The 24,215-nt window shown below is 38.9% G+C and overlaps 2 protein-coding genes across 4 annotated transcripts in view; one reads left to right on the top strand and one right to left on the bottom strand.

Annotated features, from left to right (window-relative positions):
- The first annotated feature begins 4,417 nt into the window (after positions 1-4,417).
- LOC114661946 (ribonucleoside-diphosphate reductase subunit M2 B-like) overlaps positions 4,418-24,215 on the top strand; it is a 135,566-nt gene continuing 115,768 nt past the window's right edge. The window contains exons 1-2 of one of the 3 annotated variants that reach the window (XM_028815206.2): positions 4,418-4,462; positions 6,420-14,242. In XM_028815206.2, the coding sequence (XP_028671039.1) occupies positions 6,516-7,562 (1,047 nt within the window). In that variant the 5' untranslated portion in view covers positions 4,418-4,462; positions 6,420-6,515 and the 3' untranslated portion in view covers positions 7,563-14,242. The other 2 variants (XM_028815207.2, XR_007936449.1) reach the window with 2 other exon arrangements.
- Positions 19,001-24,215, bottom strand: part of LOC114661947 (phospholipase B-like 1) — a 56,489-nt gene continuing 51,274 nt past the window's right edge. Inside the window, exon 11 of the mRNA XM_028815209.2 lies at positions 19,001-24,188. Coding sequence (XP_028671042.1) covers positions 24,012-24,188 — 177 coding nt within the window. The 3' untranslated portion in view covers positions 19,001-24,011. The remainder of the gene's footprint in view (positions 24,189-24,215) is intronic.

Consider the following 24,215-nt stretch of genomic DNA (forward strand, 5'->3'; position numbering starts at 1 on the left):
GTGTTCAGTGCTGCGATCACCTGGGGGCCAGTCAGCTAATGTTAGAACCTCACATCTCCAGAACACTTGCATCAAAATTGGAGTCCAACGAGTCTGAGTCCGATTCAGCGAAAATACACAAAATGCCGTCCATGGAGTATTTTGCTTTGTGTGTTCGCTTTGGTCTCTCACCATATGTTGATGCCATCTTAGAGGTTGTTTGCTCTTCGCTATTTATACACGTGAAAGAAATCAAGGTCAGATCAACAAAACTAACTTTCCTTTTAGCAAAGAGTCAAACTAAAATGTCGCAGTTTACAGCTGATTACCGTTCTCTACCCCTGAATTTTGACAAAAGTCGACATCCGCCCGGAAAGAGTTAATATCAACCAGTAAACTCAAGCATTTGAAAAGATTTGACAAAATACAAAGGTTAGTCAATGACTGTCTATAAAACTTATGTTTGGCATGACTGGCCTGGCAACAGGCACAGAAACTTGTTATAACATATTAGCATATTTGACTTGGTCGGTTTGGATATCTTTGACCAGTAGCTGGATCGGCAAGACCAGATCTTTTTGGAAAATGCTACGTTTATGTAAATGTTGTAATATTTTGAACACTTTCTGATATTACAGTCTGTTATAATTTGACATGTTTTAAAGAATTACTTGGTAATGATACATCCACTCCTTGCTTTTTGTTTTGAATAATGTAATAAAGAATAACATCTAGCATATAGGCCCATGACGTGTGACGGGAAACCAAAGGATTTGCATAAGTTTGATCTCCTTGCCTCTGTTTATCATTTTCCATGCACAAAAGAGGAGAAGTCCACCCTTCTTGGAAGCCAAATTGAGACAGGCCATGCTGCCTGCTTCTACCACTCAATTCAAAGGCCATGCTGGATCAAGGGTCATGCCAGACCGGAGAGTGATCAGTAAGACAATGAGCCACCTGGTAGCTTACTATTACATTATATTATTCTAAACAGTACTTATATTTGTACTTTATTTATTGTAACTTTTTTTTCTCCTGCCTGTTCTGGTACTCCATATAGTTGCCTGTTATTATGCAGGGTGAGCCAAAAAGAAGTACCACATTTCAAATGTTTATTTTTACAAAAATGCTACAAGATAAAATAAATTTGATTATGACACAAGAAAAGGTGTACAAAATAGATTTTTTTCACTGTGTTTGAAAAATTAGGTCTTCAAGGTGGTGGCCATCATTGGCGATACACTCTTTGAGATGATTTCTGAACGCTCATATGACTTGAACCGCTATTTCAAGGGGAATAGCATCCATGAGGGCTTCAAGGTTTTGAGATTGGTGTGTGTATACCGTTCAACTTGAGATAGCCCCACAAGAAGAAATCACACGGAGCGAGATCAGGCAAACAAGAAGGCCACTCGACTATTGTAGTGTATAGTGATGATGGATTCAGAGTTTTTGAAGAACACTTTGACAGTGAAAGCAGGGTGCACACCGGACCAAGGCATGTTGCCGACTGAAAACTACAAGGGATCGCCTATCAAAGGACCCCCCATGCCAACCTACTCGACTGCCTCTACCTCGCACAATGACCATGAGAAATGTGGTACTTCATTAACTCACCCTGTAGATGTAAATGAAATGGGGGAATATTGAAGTATGGCAGCAGACACCCCTCACAGAGTGGTTAGGGTATGGGTTTGAGGCATTTTGTTAATAATAGAAAGTATAAAGAGGAATAGGATCATCCTGGGACCTGACAATGACAAAACATAAAAACAATAGTAATCTTTTAATTTGTAGTTTAAGGTAAGTACAATACAACTTGAAAACACATTTTTCAACACATTTTGCTTCCCGAAACATTTTTGGCGATTATGATAGACAGCATCAAACTAAACACAAGTATAATTTTACATTGACTGCACTACTTTTCGATTTACACGTTATACATTTTGTCAAAGGAAACTAACCCAGCTTGCCTAATCTTCCAGCAACATCAAAGCTTGAATATATGGACACAAGTGTGTGTCAGCCTCTTGGTAAGAGATAGAAATAACTGAGAAATGCAAACATAGTAAAATATAATTATATTCTTCTAATTTGTACAGTGTATTGGGACCATGCTGCCTGGTGATTCTGCATGTTAAATAAAGTTGATTGATTGACTTCCTGTTTCGAACATGTTACAAAAGGCAAACTGACCAATCACAAAAAAGCAAAACTGACCAATCAGATTGATCTGAGGGACTGGACACACAGACCTTAGCTCCTTATTATATAGTAGACAGATTGAAATAAGGAGTTTGAAAGAGAGCGAGATGAATCACAATTGGTAATATTTAAGACATTAGTTTCTTTGGATTCCTGAGAGCTGTTCCCTGGCATCTATGGACTCATCAGATTAGATGCAGGGCTGGAGGACACATTGGTAAATGTCAGTGGCTCTGGACATGTGCAGGTCTTAATATGAATCACCCCCGCTGCCATAAGTGCTTGGTTTTGCATACTCATCGTTGCTCTACCAGTCATGATGTTTTGGCAGCCATCTTTCAGATTCATGACTTATTTTCTCCAAGATCTTGTGAAAATGCAGAGATGGTACAATGCTCCATAACTCTGATATACTGTATGTACAATTAAAACCTTTGATGGCACAATCAACTTTAACAACACTACTACTCAATGATGTCTCCATTGCAATACTAGTAATAACATGTGCACCCACAAAATTTAATGAACATCTTACAGCCAAAAAAATAACAAAGAGAAAGAAATAAAATGTGGATAAATAAGCTTCTGTCAATTCAAGATTGGTCCAAAACAGATCTATACAATGTCTGATGTTTTGACATTTATACTTTTACTAGGGGGTTCCCCCCTGCTCACTTTGCTTGCCAACACCCAAACCCTGGCACCTCTGCTATGCACCAGCCACTTAGTGTCTCTGCTGCTCATGCTGTGAAGAGGGGGGCTGAACGCACCCCAATGAGACACGGTTGTTCCTCCGAAACTCCTTCTTAAACGTTGACATAATGGGAAACAAATAGTTTTTTTTACCTCCTCTTTGCTCGATCAGCTGCTGCTGCTGCCATGTCACGTGATCATCATCTCGCGCGGTGCTTCGAACATTTAAAAGCCAGTACAGCAGCTGTCCTACTCTTTGTCTTTTATTTCCGGTCCCGGGCGTGGTTAAATCTCTTGGCACAAAGTCTCGTCTCACGGGACATGAGTTCTTGATATTTTTTAGTTAATAATTTAAAAATGGAATAAGAATCTGAAAATCTAACAACATCACGTTAAAGTTTGATAAATTCTGAAAAGAATGATACCAAACATATATATGTAGGTTTTAAAATAAGCCAGATTTAAAGCGTGACAAAAAACGTGACATAAAGACGTCACATAAAATTGTTGCACTTTTAGGCTTGGAATTGTATATATACAGTAGAGAGTAATTTGGTTCACTACTTACCTAATAAAGCAAAGAGTGTAAAATGTACCATCTTAATGTTCTTTCAGAATTATAATTAGACAGACATCGGTATGAAGGCTTGAATGTTGCTTTCCCTCTGGTAAAAATTACATTTCAGAGATAAAATAATACATTATTAAATAATACATTAGAAGGGTAACAGAAAGCTGCCTTCCATTTGTGTACTGTGTTGTTTGGTTTAATTTACTGAGGACATTAAAAACAGAAGGCTTTAATATGTTTCTTAAAAGACGATTACTGCTTCTGCAATGTCCATCCATCCATCCATCCATCCATTTTACAACCCGTTGATTCCGAACACAGGGTCACGGGGGTCTGCTGGAGCCAATCCCAGCCAACACAGGGCACAAGGCAGGGAACCAATCCCGGGCAGGGTGCCAACCCACCACAGGACACACACAAACACACCCACACACCAAGCACACACTAGGGCCAATTTAGAATTGCCAATCGACCAAACCTGAATGTTTTTGGACTGTGGATTGAATTCCATTATTAGAGGAAATCATTTTTTTTTCCAGAATTTTAAATATATTAGCATAAATGCAATGAAAATAGTGCATAATTTAAAAGGCTTTTGGTTAAAAAATAGACTATTAGGGGCATTTATATATTCTCGATAAGAATATAATTAATTTGCTCATTTATAAATCTGAAAGTAAATTCCTTTACTATAATACTCGTTTACAAAAATTAGTTAATTCCCAGAATTGATATATAGGTAATCCCAAATGGTATTTTAGAGAGAAAAAAAAACCAACTTTTTTCATTCTTAAAAACAAATGAAATTACAACATCGGCATTATAATCTGCGCTTTAACAGTGAAGTTAACACCAGCCACTTAATCCTCCTCCGAATTCAACACGTCAGTGAAATATGACACACCTACTTGACAGGTTTGACCCATCAGTCTCTCCGTACCGAGGAAATTTTACCGGCTTTTATGACGTCATAGAAAGCGACGGAAGAAGTGTTCACGATTGTTACACAAGGTAATGGTAATGTACCGGTCGTTTCATGTGTAAGCTGAAATCTGTGCTCTAACTATAGCTGCTCGTGGGGGACGCACCTAATGTTTCACCTCATAATTGCTCAGATTTCGAAAGAACTATAGGAAACAGGTACTGACTCAAAGAACAGTTTATTGCGATATTCGCCGAGTGAGTGTTTTTAACCTTAGAAAATGGCATGCACGTTTAAGAGCCCAGCGATTTCTGAATTCGTATTGGAATTAAAATGTCGTGAAGAAATCGGTGATTGAAGACTACCTTCCGAGTTCGATTCCTGTATCCCTGGCAGTTTGGTTTCATGCCTGGGAAGTGAGCAATTGGTGCAATCTTTGTTGTTAGGCAAATGAATCATTAGGCGAAAGGGAAAAAGCTGCAGCATCCATTTGCAATTCGGCCGTTTGATGAAAAATATGGCGAGGTGAGCCTCGAGAAGGTTTGGTGTAGATTAATGATTAGTGTTTGCGATGGCGTCAGTGTATGATGAAACACGAACAGTGGTCGGAACCCTGTGAGCTGAGCCGATCTCACCCGAGTCCTTTGCTTTTCGTGATGTACATAGAAACTTTATTAATCCCGAAGAGTGTAGACATAGTCTGGGGTGCAAGCCACACCCCCCCAATACAACATATGTCAATAAGACATGCTATACATATGCAGTATCATAATATTGTATGATATGATACAGTACATTATGACAACAACATTAGAAAACCAGTTTATCCTTATTAATTTTACATATGTATAGCATGTCGTATTGACATATGTTGTATTTGGCGGGGATGTGGCTTGCACCCCAAACAGCCATATAGTATCGGGACAGCTCGATTGGAATTTAATGGAGGACCACCACCACACCATTGCTTTGACTGAATCAGGACTTCATGGCTATCAAGAAGCAGTGTGGTGTGGCACACCAGGCATTCGGGGAGTTAGAAATTAATACATTTGCAAAAACCTCATGTAAACTTTTTTCACGTTGTCATTTTGGGGTGTTGTGTGTAGAATTCTGAGGAAAAAAATGAATTGAATCCATTTTGGAATAAGGCTGTAAACATAACAAAATGTAGAAAAAGTGATGCGCTGTGAATACTTTCTGGATGCACTGTACTTCAGGTCATGGAGTTACCTGAAATAAAATATAAAGTATAAAAACACCTGAATAGGGATGTGACCTACTTGTACATCTCTTACTTGATGTCGGCTGTGAATGAATTCCATTGTTGAATGACTGCCAGGTATTTCCTGTTTGTGCTTGTATTGTGTAATTTGGTAAGTTGCATCAGAGGCCATATAAGTGGTGATGTCGCAGTGGTTACCTTAGCCAGACATTGGAGTTTGAAGCCTGTCACTCACTATCCATGTAAAGTTTGCATGTTCACCCCGTGTGTATTTGGATTATACCCCATATGACAAGAAAGTATGTTTTTAGTTAATTGTAGCTGGCCAGAAAGTGAGTTTGTGTTTGTGCGAGTTGGCTTTGTGATGTACTGACCCTCCGTCAAGGGTTGGTTCCTGCTTTTGGAGTAGGCTCCAGACCTCCAAGACCCTGAATGGGATTATGTGAGTTTTAGAATGCTATGTGATCAAATGATGTTTATGCGGTATAGACTAGGGCTGTGTCAGCGTTGAGTTGCAAAAGGAAAAAACTCAATGTCCTGCTGCTAAAAAGCTTAAAAGTAGCTCAGATGTTCTGCTGCATATTCAAAATATATATGCAGTCAGAACCTCAGTACAGCTCATTGTTGTAATACTCAGTATTGTTTTTATTAGTATGCTGCTGCTGGAGTATGTGAATTTCCCCTTGGGGATTAATAAAGTATCTGTCTGTCTAGTGTGAGAGAGACTCAATCAGTGTCCTGCGTATTCCCATTTCATTGTGTCTTCTGAATGCAGACTATGCCAGAAACCCTGAGCCCTAACAGTTTTCCTCTCTCTACAGATCAAAATGAAGATTTGTTTGCACTGAAGAGGAAGACAAAGTTGCTTTTAACGTTCCAAGCCCTCGCACTGTACTTCTAAAGCAGGGCAGGTAGTCATGGAAGCACCCCATCTGCATTTAGGAGGTAAACCAAGTGAGAATGGTTTTGTTACAAAACAAGAGACATCCGAAGCGGCAGAGGAACCTTTACTTAAAGAAAACCCACGCCGTTTTGTAATATTCCCCATCCAGTACCCAGATATTTGGAAAATGTACAAACAAGCCCAGGCATCTTTTTGGACCGTCGAAGAGGTCGATTTATCAAAAGACCTTGCCCACTGGGACAGATTAAAACCGGAGGAGAAATATTTTATTTCTCATATTTTGGCCTTCTTTGCTGCTAGTGATGGAATTGTTAATGAGAATCTGGTTTCCAGGTTCAGTCAGGAGGTGCAGGTCCCTGAAGCTCGATGTTTCTATGGATTTCAGATCCTCATAGAAAATGTACACTCCGAAATGTACAGCCTTCTGATAGACACGTATATCAGAGATCTGAAGGAGAGGGAATTTCTGTTTAATGCCATTGAGACTATGCCGTGTGTGAAAAAGAAAGCTGACTGGGCACTTCAGTGGGTCTCTGACAAACACTCAACTTTCGGGGAGCGGATAGTAGCATTTGCAGCAGTAGAAGGGATCTTCTTCTCTGGTTCTTTTGCTGCGATATATTGGCTGAAAAAAAGAGGATTAATGCCTGGGCTTACGTTCTCTAATGAGCTCATTAGCAGAGACGAGGGCCTCCACTGCAACTTTGCCTGCTTAATGTTTAAAAATATTGCCAACAAACCATCAGAGGAACGAGTAAAAAACATCCTTTTAAGTGCTGTTAGTATTGAACAGGAGTTTCTCACTCAGTCATTGCCCGTGAATCTCATTGGAATGAATTGCACTTTGATGAAGCAGTATATAGAATTTGTGGCTGATCGTCTATTAACAGACCTAGGATTCTCAAAATTCTTCAAATCTGAAAATCCTTTTGACTTTATGGAGTCCATTTCTCTTGAAGGAAAAACCAACTTCTTTGAAAAGCGGGTTGCAGAGTATCAGAGACTTGGGGTGATGTCGGGTGCAATGGACACCACCTTCACACTAGATGCTGACTTTTAAAAAAAAATGTTCATTTTCAGGGTTTAGGAGACAGTGTACGGCGTGCATTGCTTGAATAGTGTGTGAGGTAGTGGCAGTGTTCAGCCATTTTTCTTGGGGTTTCTTTTGACGAGCGTAAACTTACAAAGACATGACATTTGTTTTAGGCAGCGTATCTTGATATGTCCGATTCGGTTATAAATTATTTTTATATAGTTTACGAGGGGGCTCTGCCCGCTGCTCACTTTGCTCGCCAATCCCCGGGCGGGCGATATACGCTAGCCACTTCACGGATCTGCCGCTCATGTATGGGGAAGCGTTTGTACAATTTGAACAGATTGTTATTTTCATGGGAATTGTTACATATGCATAATAGAACTATTTTACATTACAGTGAGTAATTAACCATAGTGAAAAATAGTAAACCATAATAAATTGAAAGAAACTTATGTTTCATGTTGCGTTAGTGGTATTCGTCACGTTATAGGTTTTTGTTCTGTTTGGCTTTGAAATTAACACAAACAAACTTTTTAAACTTACACTTTTACTGTAAAAACTTCAGTAAAAACAATATTTGGAATTAACTTTTCGTCAGTATCGCATTGAATTTAGATTCCATGTTTGGACTTACATCATGACAACGCAACGTATAACTGCCCATGAGTGAATATCGTTTCTTTCTCTCTAATAAATAAACCGAATCTCTGTCCCTGTGATTTGTTGTCATAGCAAAAGCTATTGTAATGGGAAACTGTAAACGTTTTAATACGAATGGCATATCAAGATCTCCTTTGGTGTCTAATGTTGGAACATTACCTTTCTTGTCGCCTGTTAAAATTTTACATTTCAAAATTGTTCGACCAATTTTGAATACAACTAATCTTGTCCTATTGCATAGCCCATCACTCATATATAAATTATGCAATAACATTGCAATACATTCTTCTTTAAACAATAATTCGTGTAGTGGAAGACTGGACGGTGTTAACGGTTGTAGATATTCTTCATTACAGTAATCCCTCGTTATATCGCGCTTCGCCTTTCGCGGCTTCACTCCATCGCGGATTTTATATGTAAGCATATTTAAATATATATCGCAGATTTTTTGCTGGTTCGCGGATTTCTGCGGACAATGGGTCTTTTAATTTCTGGTACATGCTTCCTCAGTTGGTTTGCCCAGTTGATTTCATACAAGGGACACTATTGGCAGATGGCTGAGAAGCTACCCAACTTACTTTTCTCTCTCTCTCTTGCGCTGACTTTCTCTGATCCTGACGTAGGGGGATTGAGCAGGGGGGCTGTTCGCACACCTAGACGATACGGACGCTCGTCTAAAAATGCTGAAAGATTATCTTCACGTTGCTACCTTCTGTGCAGCTGCTTCCTGAAGTGACATGCTGCACGGTGCTTCACATACTTAAAATCTCGAAGGGCACGTATTGATTTTTGCTTGTTTGTTTTTCTCTGTCTCTCACTCCCTCTCTCTCTGCTCCTGACAAGAGGGGGTGTGAGCTGCTGCCTTCAACAGCTTTGTGCCGCGGTGCTTCGCATATTTAAAAGCCAAACAGCCCTATTGATTTGTTTGCTTTTCTCTATCTCTCTGACATTATCTGCTCCTGACTTGCACTCCTTTGAAGAGGAAGATATGTTTGCATTCTTTTAATTGTGAGACGGAACTGTCATCTTTGTCTTGTCATGGAGCACAGTTTAAACTTTTGAAAAAGAGACAAATGTTTGTTTGCAGTGTTTGAATAACGTTCCTGTCTCTCTACAACCTCCTGTGTTTCTGCGCAAATCTGTGACCCAAGCATGACAATATAAAAATAACCATATAAACATATGGTTTCTACTTCGCAGATTTTCTTATTTCGCGGGTGGCTCTGGAACGCAACCCCCGCGATGGAGGAGGGATTACTGTATATTGTATGCTGATGTTTTCATTTTTCACACCATCACCACCAACTGTTTCAGCATAGTCTATTAATACGCATTTAACCAATTTTCCGTGTAACTGACAATTTTCGCATTAATTCGTTTGACTTCATTGTTTTTCGGTGATAGGATTGCCTGTGTACTCATTTCTTCTGTTGATAACCCTTCAGGATGAAATTCTTCAATAAGATTTGGACATAATAAGTCTTTTATTGGGAACTTAAAGTGAGGAAAACGTAAAAATTTATAAGAGCTAAGAGCGCAGGAACTGTGTTTGACAAAAGCATTCACATTAATGAGAGGACTGTGGGCGAGGGCCGTTAACCATAAATGGTTGAGAGGAGGGTGGGACTTGAACAAATCTCTTGGCAATAGTCTCATCTCAATTATTTCTTTTATAATAGAGAGATCTGGGTAAATATGCACACAGCACAAAGAGTAATTCGTTACCTGCCTGGAGCGGCTTCAGTTGCATGTTCTTGTTTTTTTCATGTTTGTTTCCTTCAGCAGCCCAAAGATGTACTGTAATGTTGATTATTAACTGAAGTGAGGTATATGGAGTATGGTACTACTTGTTTAGAAAAGACAATACCTTCTGCCAGTCCTTGCCAAGGCTCAAGTGCTGCAGCTCACCACAGCCATGACTTTGCTAAAAGCAGGTGAGTAGGAAGACGAGTCAAATAACATTTTAAAAGTTTTGTAATGTAGCCATGTTTCCACCCTGTACACAATGAATATGCCTTGTCTTTGTAAGTCACGTTGAATACTTTATTGCTATTTATTCATTTATTTATTATTCTGGAAAATATGGTTGCAAAAAATTGCATTCTCAGTATTGCAGAAATAACCAGAAGCTGCAAATATTTGCTGAACGTAAGTCTACATTCGTGAAATAAATCATATATTTCAAACATTTAAACTGTCATTGGTCCAGGACAGTCTACAATAAAACAAATACATGTACAGACTTTATAAAAATATTCATCCTCTTAGAGGTTTTCACATTATGTTGTTTTGCGACATTGAATGTTAGATTTAATTTTGCTTTTTTTTTTTTTTTTTTTGCATTGATCAACAGAAAAGTACTCTTTTGAAAATGGATATCTGCAAAAAAGTCCAAATTAACTACAAACATAAAACAATTTACCTCCTAAGTACTCACCCCCTTCAAGCCAGTGTTTAGCAGATGCACCTTTGGCAGCCATGACAGCCTTGAGTCTGAATGCACAGCTCCCTCTCAGCTTTGCACATCTGGACACAGCCATTCCTCCCCCATTCTTCTTTGTAAAACTGCTCAAGCTCTGTCACGGTGCACGAGGCTTGTGAGTGAACAGCCTTTTACAAGCACAGTCACAGATTCTGGATCGAGATCTGGACTCTGACTCTGCCACTCCAGGACATTTATGTTGGTTTTAGGCTGTTCCTGTGTAGCTATGGCACAATTGTCTGCACAGTCTGTCCAATCAGACCCACTGTGGCTTGTAATTCCTTCAGATTTCTCATAGGTCTCTCGTTGTCGTTCCTCGCTATTCGTCATCTTGCGTGATCACTCTGTTTTTGTGGTAAGCTTGCCTAAGGTGGATTTACAGCTGACTCTTTCCATTCCTTCATTGTTGTTTAACTGCACTCCAGACAAATTCAATGAATTGGGTGTTTTCTTGTCTCCAACCCTGGAGTTTTCAATCACCTTTTTGTGGAGTTGCTTGAAGTGCTCTTTTTGTCCTTATTTTGTAGATTAGACCACCATACTAACTCACCACAAGTGAGACCTTCTAGAGTAGGTACATTTAGACTGCAGTAAATTTAAAGCCTAGACAGGTGATCTCCGTTTAACTTTCAATTCTGTGACATCTAAAACCGATTAGCTGCACCAGTGATCATTGAGGGGTGTTGTATCAAAGGGGTGGAAACGTTCGTAATCCATTATTTAAAACATTAGTAATTAATTTAGACATCTTTGCAGAGATTTGTTATCACTTTGACATTAAAGAGTCCTTTTTCTGTTGATGAATGTCAAAAAAGCCAAATTAAATTAGAATCAGGATCAATTTTACTCACCAGTATGCAATACACAGGAATTTAGCTTGGCAGCTTTGGTGCTGCTTTTGACAGAAAAGAAAATCATGCAGAATTAACATAAATTAAACAACATAAATGTTAAACAGCTGTAGAATAGCTCAGTTAAAAAAGATGTGCAAAAAAATGGATGCAAGCACATGTGTATATATTCATATACATATATAAAAGAACAAACAAATAAGCGGGGAAGACAGGCACATAAAGCATTTACCAGAACCACTGGGATTCAATAATGTATAGCAAGAAAATGTGAAAACTGCCAAGGAGGTGACATAAATTATTATTTATAATATAGTTGGAAACTACGGAAGCTGAGAGAGGACATGCAATATCGTTATTTTTTAAAATTGTCTCCTCAAGATAACGGAATAATTTTATCGCAATCTCAAGAAAACAAACTTAACCTTTGCTCCTGGCATCAGGCTCGCTTAGATTGTGACGCCTATACAACTGAAACCTTGCTAACCGTCTACTTAAATGACAGACACTAACATTATTATTTTCTAAACTAAGGCATAAACATATTTCAGCCTGCGTGAGCCCCTGATTGAACAAAAATGTGACACGCTGATCAATACACTTCTGCTCTTCTGCCATTTCAAACAGGACGTGGCTTCAATAAGCTAAACATGAAATGTTAGATACAATTATTTCATAATTTCGAGAAAACAAGATCTTTTGTTTTAATCGAGATCTCGATAAAAGTAGTCCGTTATCACGAGGAAACAATTTAAAAAAAATAATAATATTGCACGTCCTCTCTCGGCTTCCGCAGGAAACAAACAAATAACATTTGATTTTTTTGATAGATGACACTAGTAAATTCTGTCTGAACCTGTTTACCAATTTATTATTATGTGGATCTTATTGAATTTTAAATTACTTAATCAAAGAAAACATAACATAACTTTAACTTGTTTAGCTTTAAATATGATCATTATTTACTGTACAGTACTTATACTTTTTGTGGAAAATAGGCAACAGGGTTTTTTTTCGTTTTGGAAGGCAGTATCTGGCACAGCAGGCTTAATTGAAAACATGGACTGCTCCTTTATAATTTATCACCATTCATTTTTGGCACATTCAGTATGTGACCTAATAAATACTTTTAGCATATCTGCTAAACATTGTGACTTAATTTAAAATAGTTTGATTCTCTTTTTCTGTAATTTGAGCTCTTTTTTAATTCTATAGAGAACACACAGCCATCTTTGTTAAATTGTCTTTAGATAGAACTTTATTTGTCCCCAGAGGGAAATCTGGATTTTTATAGAAGTGCTTTAAATAAATAAGTATGTAAATAGGTAGATAAGTAAGTAATTAAATATACATACACACACTTTGGTCTGAACGCACACCAGAATGACTATAAAGCAAGAAAATTGAAAAATGCTGACATGACAGTCCCAGTTACAGTGAGATATTATGCAGGCATATTACTGTTGGTATAAAGGAGCCCCCAGTCACGTTTCTTGACACACGTCTGCTGTATAATTTGATGGCTGACTGTCCTCACAGTGTTAGTGTGTCAAGAGACGGGATGTGCAGTATTGTTCATAATGGCACTTGTTTTAATTGTCTTAAGTCTCTCCTTCACTAAAACCTCCTGGGTGTTCAGAGTGCTTCCCATAAGTTATTCTGCCATTTTAGTTAGTCTGTTGATTTAGTGGGCCTCTCTTGAAGTGATGTTACCAGCCCAGCACATCACAACATAGAAACTGTTCATAATGTCATTCATAATGGCACTCAGTTTTATAATTTTCTCCTTCACTATGACCTCCTGGGGGTCCAGGCTTTGTAACAATGACTTCTGTTGTGTGTCCTGTCCAGCATGATTTAACTTTTAAGATGCTGTGATCTACAAAGGTGCCCTTGACTGATGTCAAGGCCAGCGTTCCAATAAATGTTTTTATAGAGGCAATTGAGGTGCAATCAAGAAGATATAATAGAAATGGAGAAATAGTTTGTGAATACACACAGCTCTGCTGTTTGTGATCCTGACGACACAAGGTTGTGGTCTTACTGACTGACACCTTATTTAAGGCTTCACTGGTCCCCCAAATAGTAGTCTTCTTCTTTCCTCTGCTCCTTCTCTTTCTCTTGCCTCGTCGGCCAGCTTTCCTTAAGTGCTCGTGACTTTGCTACACCATGTTCCAGATTCCCTGGTTGCCATTAGAGAGGCCCTTATAAATGGTTTCCGGCATCATCCAAATTGGGATGAGAAGTATTTTCAAGCTGTGAGAATTTCACTGCACTCTGAACACATGACAACAATAACCCTATAAACCTCAATTTACTCTGTTGGCTTATTTTCTTAGGAGTCTATACATATAACGGTTTTTAAGAAATTGCAAAAATGAAAATTTGAACCGTATTAGTAACTAAAATACTAATGATTGTTAGACATCACAGTCAAATTTGCAGCTTCTGAAATTGTGATACAGTAATGCTCCATAACTGTAAAAGTTGCTGTGTTATATTTATGGATGGATGGCTTTACTTGGATTTTTAGGAAACCAAAAAAGGTCTGTTTACCAAATGTTTTATTTTAAAATAGCTAGAGCTTATTTATGAATTGAAAGTGAAACTGTTACACTTACTGCAGACGAAGATGTGTTAACCTAAGCAGTATGATAAAGATAAAAAAAAAAAATAGTGTGCTGATGGGAAATAAAAGGAAAAAATGTTAACTGTTCGTATTTTATTTTTCATTGGTGTAAAATTAAAAGATGAGTATTAAGTAACATTAAGTGAATATTTGGTTTGTATTAATGACAAATTATTATGAGTTATTATGTAAAAAAAAAATGTAATGTTCATTTTGTATCTGCTGTCCATGAGCCTGTCATGGAAAAGGGTGAGCTGGGGAAATGGGCAGAGATTTCCGTAGAGTTCTCAGTGTAACGGTGGAGTGTCAGGTCTCTTCACATCTGGAAAGCATGTTTATTTAAAAGTCAAAACGCATTTATAGAGGACGATGTGAAAGTATAGACTAAACGTCAAAAGAAGCAAAATCCTGCTCCTCTGGGCTTTCCTAGTAGAGGACGTGCTTGACTATAAAATGGAGTGGCTTTTCGTCTTCTTCATATATACAATATCTCACAAACGTGAGTACACCCCTCATATTTTTGTAAATATTTTATTGTATCTTTTCATGGGACAACACTGAAGATTTGACACTTTGATACGATGTAATGTAGTCCGTGTACAGCTTGTATAACAGTGTAAATTTGCTGTCCCCTCAAAATTAACTCCACACACAGCCATTAAAGTCTAAACCGCCGGCAACAAAAGTGAGTACATCCCTGTATTATCGTAGTATTTCCCACTACTTACCCTTTACCTGTTTCTTCAAGGGTAAGTGTTCTCGTCAAGTTCGTTATCGGATTGGTGTACTGTTGCACTTTAAGATGAACACACACATACTGTACATAGCTATACGCATACACACAGACCCTAACCACAACAGTGCCCCGTGAGTGACACACACACGCTGATTAACCTTTAGCACTTTAAACCACACAAGTGCTTTAGGAATAACACAGCCTGTCACTCAGCACTTCAAGAGACTTACTTATTATCGGCACGAACAACATACAATGTTTTAGTGATATCTCAGACCTAAATATTACTTTTGGTCTACAAGAATACATGTAAACATACAAAGACTCAGCACTCTTGACTATAGGCCATTTATCAGCCAAGAATACCTTCTTTTTGAACTGTTCCAACTATTGAGTGGAGCTCTTCACTCGCAGCTAAAATAAACCTCGCACACAGAAATAATGGCAAATGTCCGGCTGCTCCAGGTGCTCAAAGAAATCTAACTTATTACTTCAGTCACTCTAGACATTAAGACAAAGCATAGAAAGTTAAAAGAATAATATTAATACCAGTGGAACAAAGAATAATAGAAAATAGGTACTGATAGGAAAGTCTGAATATAGTCATTAGAAAAAGCTTATGAAAAAGTTACAGATGACAAGGATGAATGTCCCAGAGAGGCGTTTGATTTAGCAATCGATGTTCATGATGCTTTTCTGATGACCAATAACGTCTTTGTCCGTTCCTCCTCCTCTTCTTCTCCTCCCCTACTTTCTTCTTCTGATGTTGCTTTCAAATGAGGCATATTTATTATGAAATGTCATGCCGTGGTTTCACAACACATACACCTGATTGGCTGGCTGTCAATATGATTGATGAATTTTGCTCAAACTCTTTAATCTGTCTTTTCCCAGATAATAAAGGTTTTTGATATTGCCTCATGTTCGTCTTTCCCAGGCTGTAAACCAAGTTGTTGTCCCAGATGTCCGTCCATATAATAATCTAGCCTGAGACATGGCTCAGCATCCTTTCCCAGGCTGTAAAACCATTTTAGCACTATGCTGTGAACAACTGTTATAAAAGTGAGGTGTAAGGGAAGAGGATATGCCTTGATTTGTCCTAAATGTAGTTCATCTGTTGTCTTGTCTTGAACAAAATATAATTGAAAATTAAACCAAAATGTACAGATTTTATACACCATAACAACCCCTAAGTGAAAAATGTGTATATATATATATATATATATATATATATATATATATATATATATATATATATATATAGCCCCTGAGCTCTTTTTCCCTGCCACTGACCTCCTCACTCCAGACTCAGCCCCTAACTGTGCACTTGGTTAACAGTCTAGAATCCTGGGTCTTTAAATCTGCCCACAGGATAACCAAATTCGAACGTCCTTTTGTACTGTCAGGAAATTGAGCGGCACAAACAGAATGAGTACTTAGTACTGGGAAAAGAATTAAGAGTCAGAATATCAAGAAAAAGTCAAAACAAGAAACCAAGCGGCAAAACCCAAAACATAAAACAAGATCAAAGTCAAAAAGGGAAAGCACAAGAACAGAAAGTGAAAGTAGAGATTCACAAATGTTTAGAGTTTTAGTATTTTTTTGTGATGATTTGTGCTCCAGGACAGGCTATATTATATACTTTTTAATTAATAGAAAACACAACATTAAATTATGAGGGCAATCCCAAAAGTAAGGTCTCCTATTTTTTTCGAAATACAAACAACCGTTTATTTTCTATAATATTTACATCATTTTAAAGCTTAAAGACTTATTTATTTTTCTACATAATCGCCATTTCGGTTGATGCATTTTTGTAGACGCTGTGGTAGTTTTAGAATGCCCATGTCATACCAGCTCGCTGCCATGTTCTTCAGGAAGCGTTGAACCTCATCTTTCACCTCTTCATCGGAGCAGAATCGCCTTCCGGACAAATGTTCTTTCAACTTAGGGAACAGGAGGTAGTCACTGGTTGCAGAGAGCATCCAGAGTGATCCGCCGATCTTTACGCATGTTTTCCTCAACCTTCACGACTGTCTCGTCGGAAATTGATGGTCTCCTGCTCCTTTGTTCGTCGTGAATTTCAGTACGACCGGCTGTAAACTCTCTACACCACTTGCGAATGTTTTTGACATCCATGCACGACTGTCCATACACTTCCGTCAATTGGCAATGAATTTCAACTGGTTTATCGCCTTTTGCGTTCAAAAATCGAATAACTGCGCGAACTTCACACTTGGTGGTAGCGTTCAACATGAGCTCCATTTTCAAGGGCTGCCAAACCAAGATTGAGCATACCAGCGAAGCCGCGCATGCTTGTTTGGGAGTGGAGGAAGCACCAATCACAACAGTGTGGCCAACAGCCGTATGAACAGTTTCTCTACGTCCCCACCGCTTTGGAGACCTTACTTTTGGGATTGCCCTCGTAATTCCGTGTAGCAAAGGCATATATACCTTGTTTGTGAAGAAATAATTTCAACCTTGAAAAATGCCAAACGTACCCTTTAATTATCAATAAGTAATGATTTGATTGGCTGATTTTTCGCCCCAAATGACGCAGTCAGTGATAGGTATATTAGAAGATCTCAAAAACTGTGTTTTTTCAGAATCTACTTTTCTAAGCGTTATTGTAATTTAATTGTAGTCCTCCTTCACACAGAGTGTTACAGGACTTGAGGAATAACGTGTGTGGTTTTGATGCCAGAACCTCCTGTAAACCAAGAGCGGACAGTCAAACTGTAGGAGACAGTGAAGGCAAGAATATTGTCTTTTAAATTAAAGAAAGTGGATTAAAAAGATGAGAAAAGGGAGTCTGTGGTGTCATTCTGTGCATGGAGAGGACTGATAAACGTTTATGTCATTGAGTTGATGTTGGACTGTTAAGAAGAGACGGGTGCATCTTCAGCAGCAATTTAAAGAGAATGAGTTCAGACCTTTTCGTTTTGTCCTTTATTAAATCGAGCAGGCCTTGTCTGTGTGTGGATGCTGAGTTAGTTTGTGTTTAGTACAGCAGTTCATGTTTTTAATTAGGAAAAGAACAGAAGTAGATGAATTTGCCATTGCCGCTTAATAGAAAATAGACTTGTTAGCTTAAGAGCCAAATGTGTTGATTTTATGTGTAAATTTATTAAGCTTGTTAGCCTTGCATCCTGTGGTTTTTTATTTTTTTTTATTATAAGAACATTAGAACAATCTTGACGGGAATGGGCCATTCAGCCCAACAAAGCGCACCAGTCCTATCTGCTCAGTTCTTCTAAAATAACATCTAGTTTGAAAGTCTGTAAAGTCTTACTGTCCGCCATGCTACTTGGTAACTTAATCCTCCATGTGTCTGTGGTTCTCTGTATGAAGAAAAACTTTGTAATGTTTGTGTAAATTTTCAACTAATTAAGTTTCCAATTGTGTCCCCGTGTTCTTGATGAACTCATTTTAAAGACAGAGACTTGATCCACTGGACTAATTCCTTTCATAGGTTTAAACACTTCAGTCATGTCACCTCTTAATCGTCTTTTGCTTAAACTGAAAAGGCTCAGCTCTTTTAATCTTTCTTCATAACTCATCCCCTGTAGCCCTGGAATCAGCCTAGTTGCTCTTCTTTGGACTTGCCCTTGTGCTGTTACGTCATTTTTGCAGCCTGGAGACCAAAACTGCACACAGTACTCCAGATGAGGCCTCACCAGTGTGTTATAAACCTTGAGCAGAACCTCCTTGGACTTGTGCTGTATACATCAGGGCGCTATATAACCTCAAATTCTGTTGTTGATAGTGTGAAGTCCACTACGACTTCTAAATCCTTCTCATAAGGAATTACAGAATTATTTGTAACCTATCGGTAAAGATCTTGAACAGTCATTCTAACACTGAGCTTCTCCATTTATACTATCATTCACTTTCAATCTGTCAGCTGTAAAGCCCCTGGCGTCGTCATGAAGGGACTTAATGGTTGACAGCAGAAACCCGATGACGTTAGATTTACCATTTGGCGATGCTGTACAGCCGATATTCCAAGCAAGACAAGCCCTGAGTTACCCTCAAATTTTCATTAACATCTGGGTGATTGTATTTAAATGCCGCCAGAACAAACATATACAAATTGCATATAAATAGACGCCAAGATAGCTTTATTTATATAGATGTGCAGTACAATGGATTCAGAACATATTCAGACCCCTTCACTTTTTACACATTTTGCTAGGTGGCAGCCTTGGGCTAAAATCTTTCAAATTCATTTTTCCCCTCATCAGACAACACTCAATACCCTAGAATGACAAAGCAAAAACAGGACTTTAGAAATTTATGGAGATTTATTAAAAATACTAGGGGGCTTTGCCCCTGCCCGCTTTGCTCGCCAACACGTTTCTGCCACTTGCATTGTGAAGAGGGGGGCTGAACGCACCCCAAAGAGACGCGGTCGCCCCTCAGAAACCCCCTCTTAAACGGTGATACAATGGGAAACTAATAGTTTTTTTTTTTTTTTAACCTCCTCTTTGCTCGATCAGCTGCTGGTTTGCTGCTGCTGCTGTGCCACATGATCTGCATTTCACACGGCGCTTCGAACATTTAAAAGCCTGTACAGCAGCTGCCCTTTTATCTCGCTGCCTTGTCTCTCTTCTCCCCCAGACATCCACTCCCTAGGTGCACCTCTATGAAGAGGAAGATTTTCTATTCTTTTAATTGAGAGACGGAACTGTCCCCTCCAACTACACACGATGCTCAATTCACTCCTGAAAGAGACTTCTGTTTGTTTGAAGTGTTTGAATAATGTTTCTGTGTCTAAAATCTCCTGTGTATCTGTGCAACTCTGACTGAAGCGTGACAGCGTATGTGGGTTTCACTTTCACCAAACACCCAATCTTTTAATTCTCATGGATACGCCTCTTCATTGGGATGAAGCACTACTTTTCCCTGATGGCAACACGAATTAGATGATCTACAAGTCTCTGACTTAAAGTTTAAATCCGAACAATATATTGGATCTCGTTTTGCTGTTCCGTTATTTCACCGAGTAATAATTTCCGTTTGTTTGCGCTAATGTGATCTTTACTATCATTGTTTTGATGCTTTCGAATTTTCATACTTTTATTATCTCTAACCTGCTCTGCATGTGTATCGCACTAACGTTTTTGAATTCTTTATGAAGTCTTTTATTTCTGGCCCCGGGCGTGGTTAAATCACTTGGCACAAAGTCTCATCTCGCGAGACATGAAAGTGTCTCTCTGAGAAAGTCACATTCCGTCTCTCCTCCCAAGATTTTTTTTATTATAATAGAGATAAAACTGAAATATCTCCATGACATACAGTAAGTATTCAGACCCTTTACTCAGTACCTAGATGAAGCACTTTTGGCAACCGTTACAGCCTGAAGTCTTCTTGGGTGTGATGTGAAAAGCTTTGCACTTCTGGATTTGGAGATTTTCTGCCGTTCTTGTCTTGAATCCTCTCAAGCTCTGTCAGGTTGGATGGAGATGGTCGATGGATAGCTGTTTATCCAGACATGTTTGATTGGGTTCAAATCTTGGCAACTTAAGGACTTCCCTAGAGTTGTTCCCTTCCCTATGTCTTTGCTTTGTGCCCGTTGAGGTCCTTGTCCTGTTGGAAGATTAACCTTCAGTCCAGTCTAAGGCCCGCGCCACTCAGGATCAGGTTTTCATTAAGGATATTTTGGTACGTTGTTTCATTCAGCATTCCCTCAACCTTCACTAGTCTCCCAGTACCAGCCACTTAAAAACAACCCAACAGCATGATGTTGCCATCACCATGCCTCACTGTTAGAATGATATTGCACACGTGAAGAGAGGTGCCATGTTGCTTCAAAACTTGATGCTAATCTTGGTTTCATCAAACCAGAGACTCTTGCTTGTCGCAGTCTGAGAGTGATTTAAGTGCCTTTTTGAGAACTCCCAGCAAGCTTCCAGGTGTGTTTTAGCAAGGAGAGTTTTCCATTTGCTCAATCTGCCATAAAATCCAGACAGGCAGAGTGTTGCTGTGATGGTTATCCTGTACACAGGTTCCCTGGAGCTCAGCCAGAGTGACCATGGAGATCTTGTCATCTCTATTACCAAAGCCTTTCTCCTGTGATTGCTCAGTTTGACCATCAGTTCTAGGAAGAGTCATGGCTGTTCCATTTAAGGATTATGGAGGCCATTATGCTCCATGGTGCAGAAATGCTTTGTAGCCTTTCCCAGATCTGTGCCTTGACAAAATCCTGTTTCTAAGATCTGCTGACAAACTGATGGCTTTGCTTTTGCTCAATAGTGGGACCTTCCTTAGACAGGCATGTGTCTTAATCCTGTCCAACAACTGAATTGTCCACAGGTGGACTCCAAACCAGCTGTAGAAACATCTCAACCATGACCAACAAAATGGGATGCTCCTGAATCAGAGTGTTAATCCTGTCCAATCACTTGAGTTGACCAGAGGTGGATTTCAAGCAAGCTATAGAAACATCTGAACCGTAATAATAGGATGGAAAGCTCCTGAGCCAGATGTTAAGTGTCCTAGTAAAGGCTCTGAATATTTACATCAATGGGATATTTCCCATTTGCAAAAATCCTAAAATCCTGTTTTCGCTTTGTCGTTCTGGGGTTTTGAGTGTTGCTTGATGAGGGAAAAAGTAAAATAATTTTAGTGCAAGACCACAACATGGCAACATGTGAAAAACTTGATCCATTTCTCGTTCCCTTTCATGGCTTTGTCCAAATACACCAAGTCCATTTACAAAAATGACCCGTACGTAGAGGTTGCCGATTGGCAGATTCATTGCAGAGATATAGAAAATGTTTATATAAAGTACTACTGTATAAACAGTATTGCGTTACTGTACTGTGGGAAACACTTGATCTTCTTTTTTTTTTTTTTTACAAAAAAATTCTAACTCTTAGATCTTGTAAAAGATTTTCATCTCAATGTACAAAATTTTACAATTTTGTGCCTCATTAGAAAAAAGAACAGACGTCTATACTAACTGTTCAGTCTCCAAAATCTCCATTAACTACTGGCCCCGTAAGAGAAATTGTATAAAAATAGAAACGCTCTCCAGCAAAATTATCCATACTAAACAGAGAAATTAAACAGCTGTAGGCTTCTGTCCGAGCTCCGTATTACTCATTACTGTCTCTGCACTGCTGGCTACGCAGACAGCAAAGCGTCGCCTATTTTAAATAATGGCATTTTGTAGACATTACATACAGTCGTGTAAAAAAAAGTAAGTGCATACTGTGGAAGCTTGACTTTTTCAACATATTTGAATGGGCAAACATTAGATCTTCATGCAGTAGCTACAGATAATATATAGGTGATATACGAGGGGTGTTCAAAAAGTTTCCGCACTTTTATATTTTCGTTGGAAACGGTGAAGGCCGGAGTAGTAGTAATTAGGCATTAAAAAGTTGGTACAACGCTGGGAAATTTGCATTGCAAACAAAGGTGACTATGTAGAAAAGTGCCCATAATTTGTTTTTGAAATCCTTAATAATTAGAGTTTTAAAAAGTGGGGAAAGTTTGTGAATGCCCCTCGTACTTCAACAAAAAACACATCAAATTAACATGGTGTATTCATTCTTCATTGAAATTTAACAAACATGCTGATTGCCCTTCATTTATCACGACTTCATATCCAAATACATAGAATTTGGTATTCCAGATGCGGTGCCTATGATTAGAATCTTCTTAGGGAGTATGCAGGTGGACCCACAGATACCGAGGGTCTGGTGTTCTCTTTGCTATTGACATGTGTGGCGTCATCGTGCCAGGATCAAAAGAGCTCCCTCAAGGCCAACAGAAATATGGTTGTGGATGCCGACGAGTCTGGCAAGGGATTTAGAAAGATCACCAAATTATTCCACTGTGAGGAAGATCATCTACAAAGTAGTGTGGATTTCAAACGATTACTAATATTTCCAGGACTTTCCAGCAGAGCCCTCTTAACAGTATTATAGGCCCCCGGGCAAAGCAGTGCACTGGAGCCCCTACCTACACAACCACTTAGCAAGTCACAACATACATAGATTACCATAGGGACCCTGGGCAACTGCCCAGCATGCCCATGTGTTAAGACAACCCAGCAAATTCAGCCCAAGAGCTGACTGTTGAATAGTAAAAGAAGTCTCCAAGAAGCCCCTTGCAGGATCTGCAGGTAACTCCTGTAAAACACTGGTGTCAAAGTGCATGCATCTTCAATCAGGAAGATTGCACAGATTTGACCTGCAAGTGAGGTGTGCCAGGAAAACGCCGTTGGTGTCCAACAAGAACGTCAGACTACAGTTTGCCAATGAACATCCAGGAATTCTGGAAAAATGACAGAAGAATCAAAGTTAGAGTTGGTTAGCCACAGTAGAAATGCTTGGCACAAACCAAACACAGCATTTCTGGAATAGAACCTCATACCAGCAATCAAGCATAATGGACATATTTTGGTTTGGGGATGCATATAGTTATTTCAGGACCTGAGAAGCTTTGAGTCATCAAGTCAACTGTGAATTCTGCATCACATCAAAAGTGTACTTGAGAGGAATACGAGACCATCTGTTCAAAAGTTGAAATGGAATCAGAAATGGATCTTTAAAAATGATAACCATTCACACTAGCAAGTCCACCAAGGAATGACTTGAAATGAAGGAATGTAGGATTATGGACTGACCAAAACAAAGCCCCGATTTTGACCCCATTGGAAAGTTGTTGGGGGGGATTTAAAATGGGCAGTACACATAAGAAAACCGGCAAACATCTTACAACTGAAGGAATTTTGCATGGGGGTCAAAACTTTCATCCAGTTGATGTCAAAGAGTGGTGGGCAGCTGTGCAAATGCCTACAACAAGTTATTTCTGCCAAAGGGGCCAATATCAGCTTCTGAGGTCAAGGGTGGACTTACATTTTATTTTTTTATTGAATTGATTTGAAAAGGTCAGTTTTCTTTGTGTTTTTATTCAAGTATATCACCTTTATCTGCGCATAGATCAGATGTTTGCCTGTTCAAATACATTGAAACGTCAATGATTTCCATGGGATATACTTACCTTTTTCACACGACTGTAGTTCAAGGATGGGATGATTTTTGTATGATGTTTGAGTATTTGTTTTCTTCCTTGTGGGTTCCATAAGTGAAGCTTCCATCCCTTAAGGCTTGAATAAAGTTGGCTTCATTGTTTCAAATTTGAATTTATAGGTGGGTGGCAGGCCAACATGTAACGTGCTATTGAAGTTCATCCAGCTGAATACTGGCAGGTTTCCTTGAACTGTGGGTCCATTGATGGCCTCTGCTAAGAACAGTTTGGCTGCGTGGTAATCAGTTACCTGAAAAAAAAAAACAAGATGGAAACT

This window comes from Erpetoichthys calabaricus, chromosome 12 (genome assembly GCF_900747795.2).
Source record: "Erpetoichthys calabaricus chromosome 12, fErpCal1.3, whole genome shotgun sequence".
NCBI classification, from domain to species: Eukaryota; Metazoa; Chordata; class Cladistia; order Polypteriformes; family Polypteridae; genus Erpetoichthys; species Erpetoichthys calabaricus.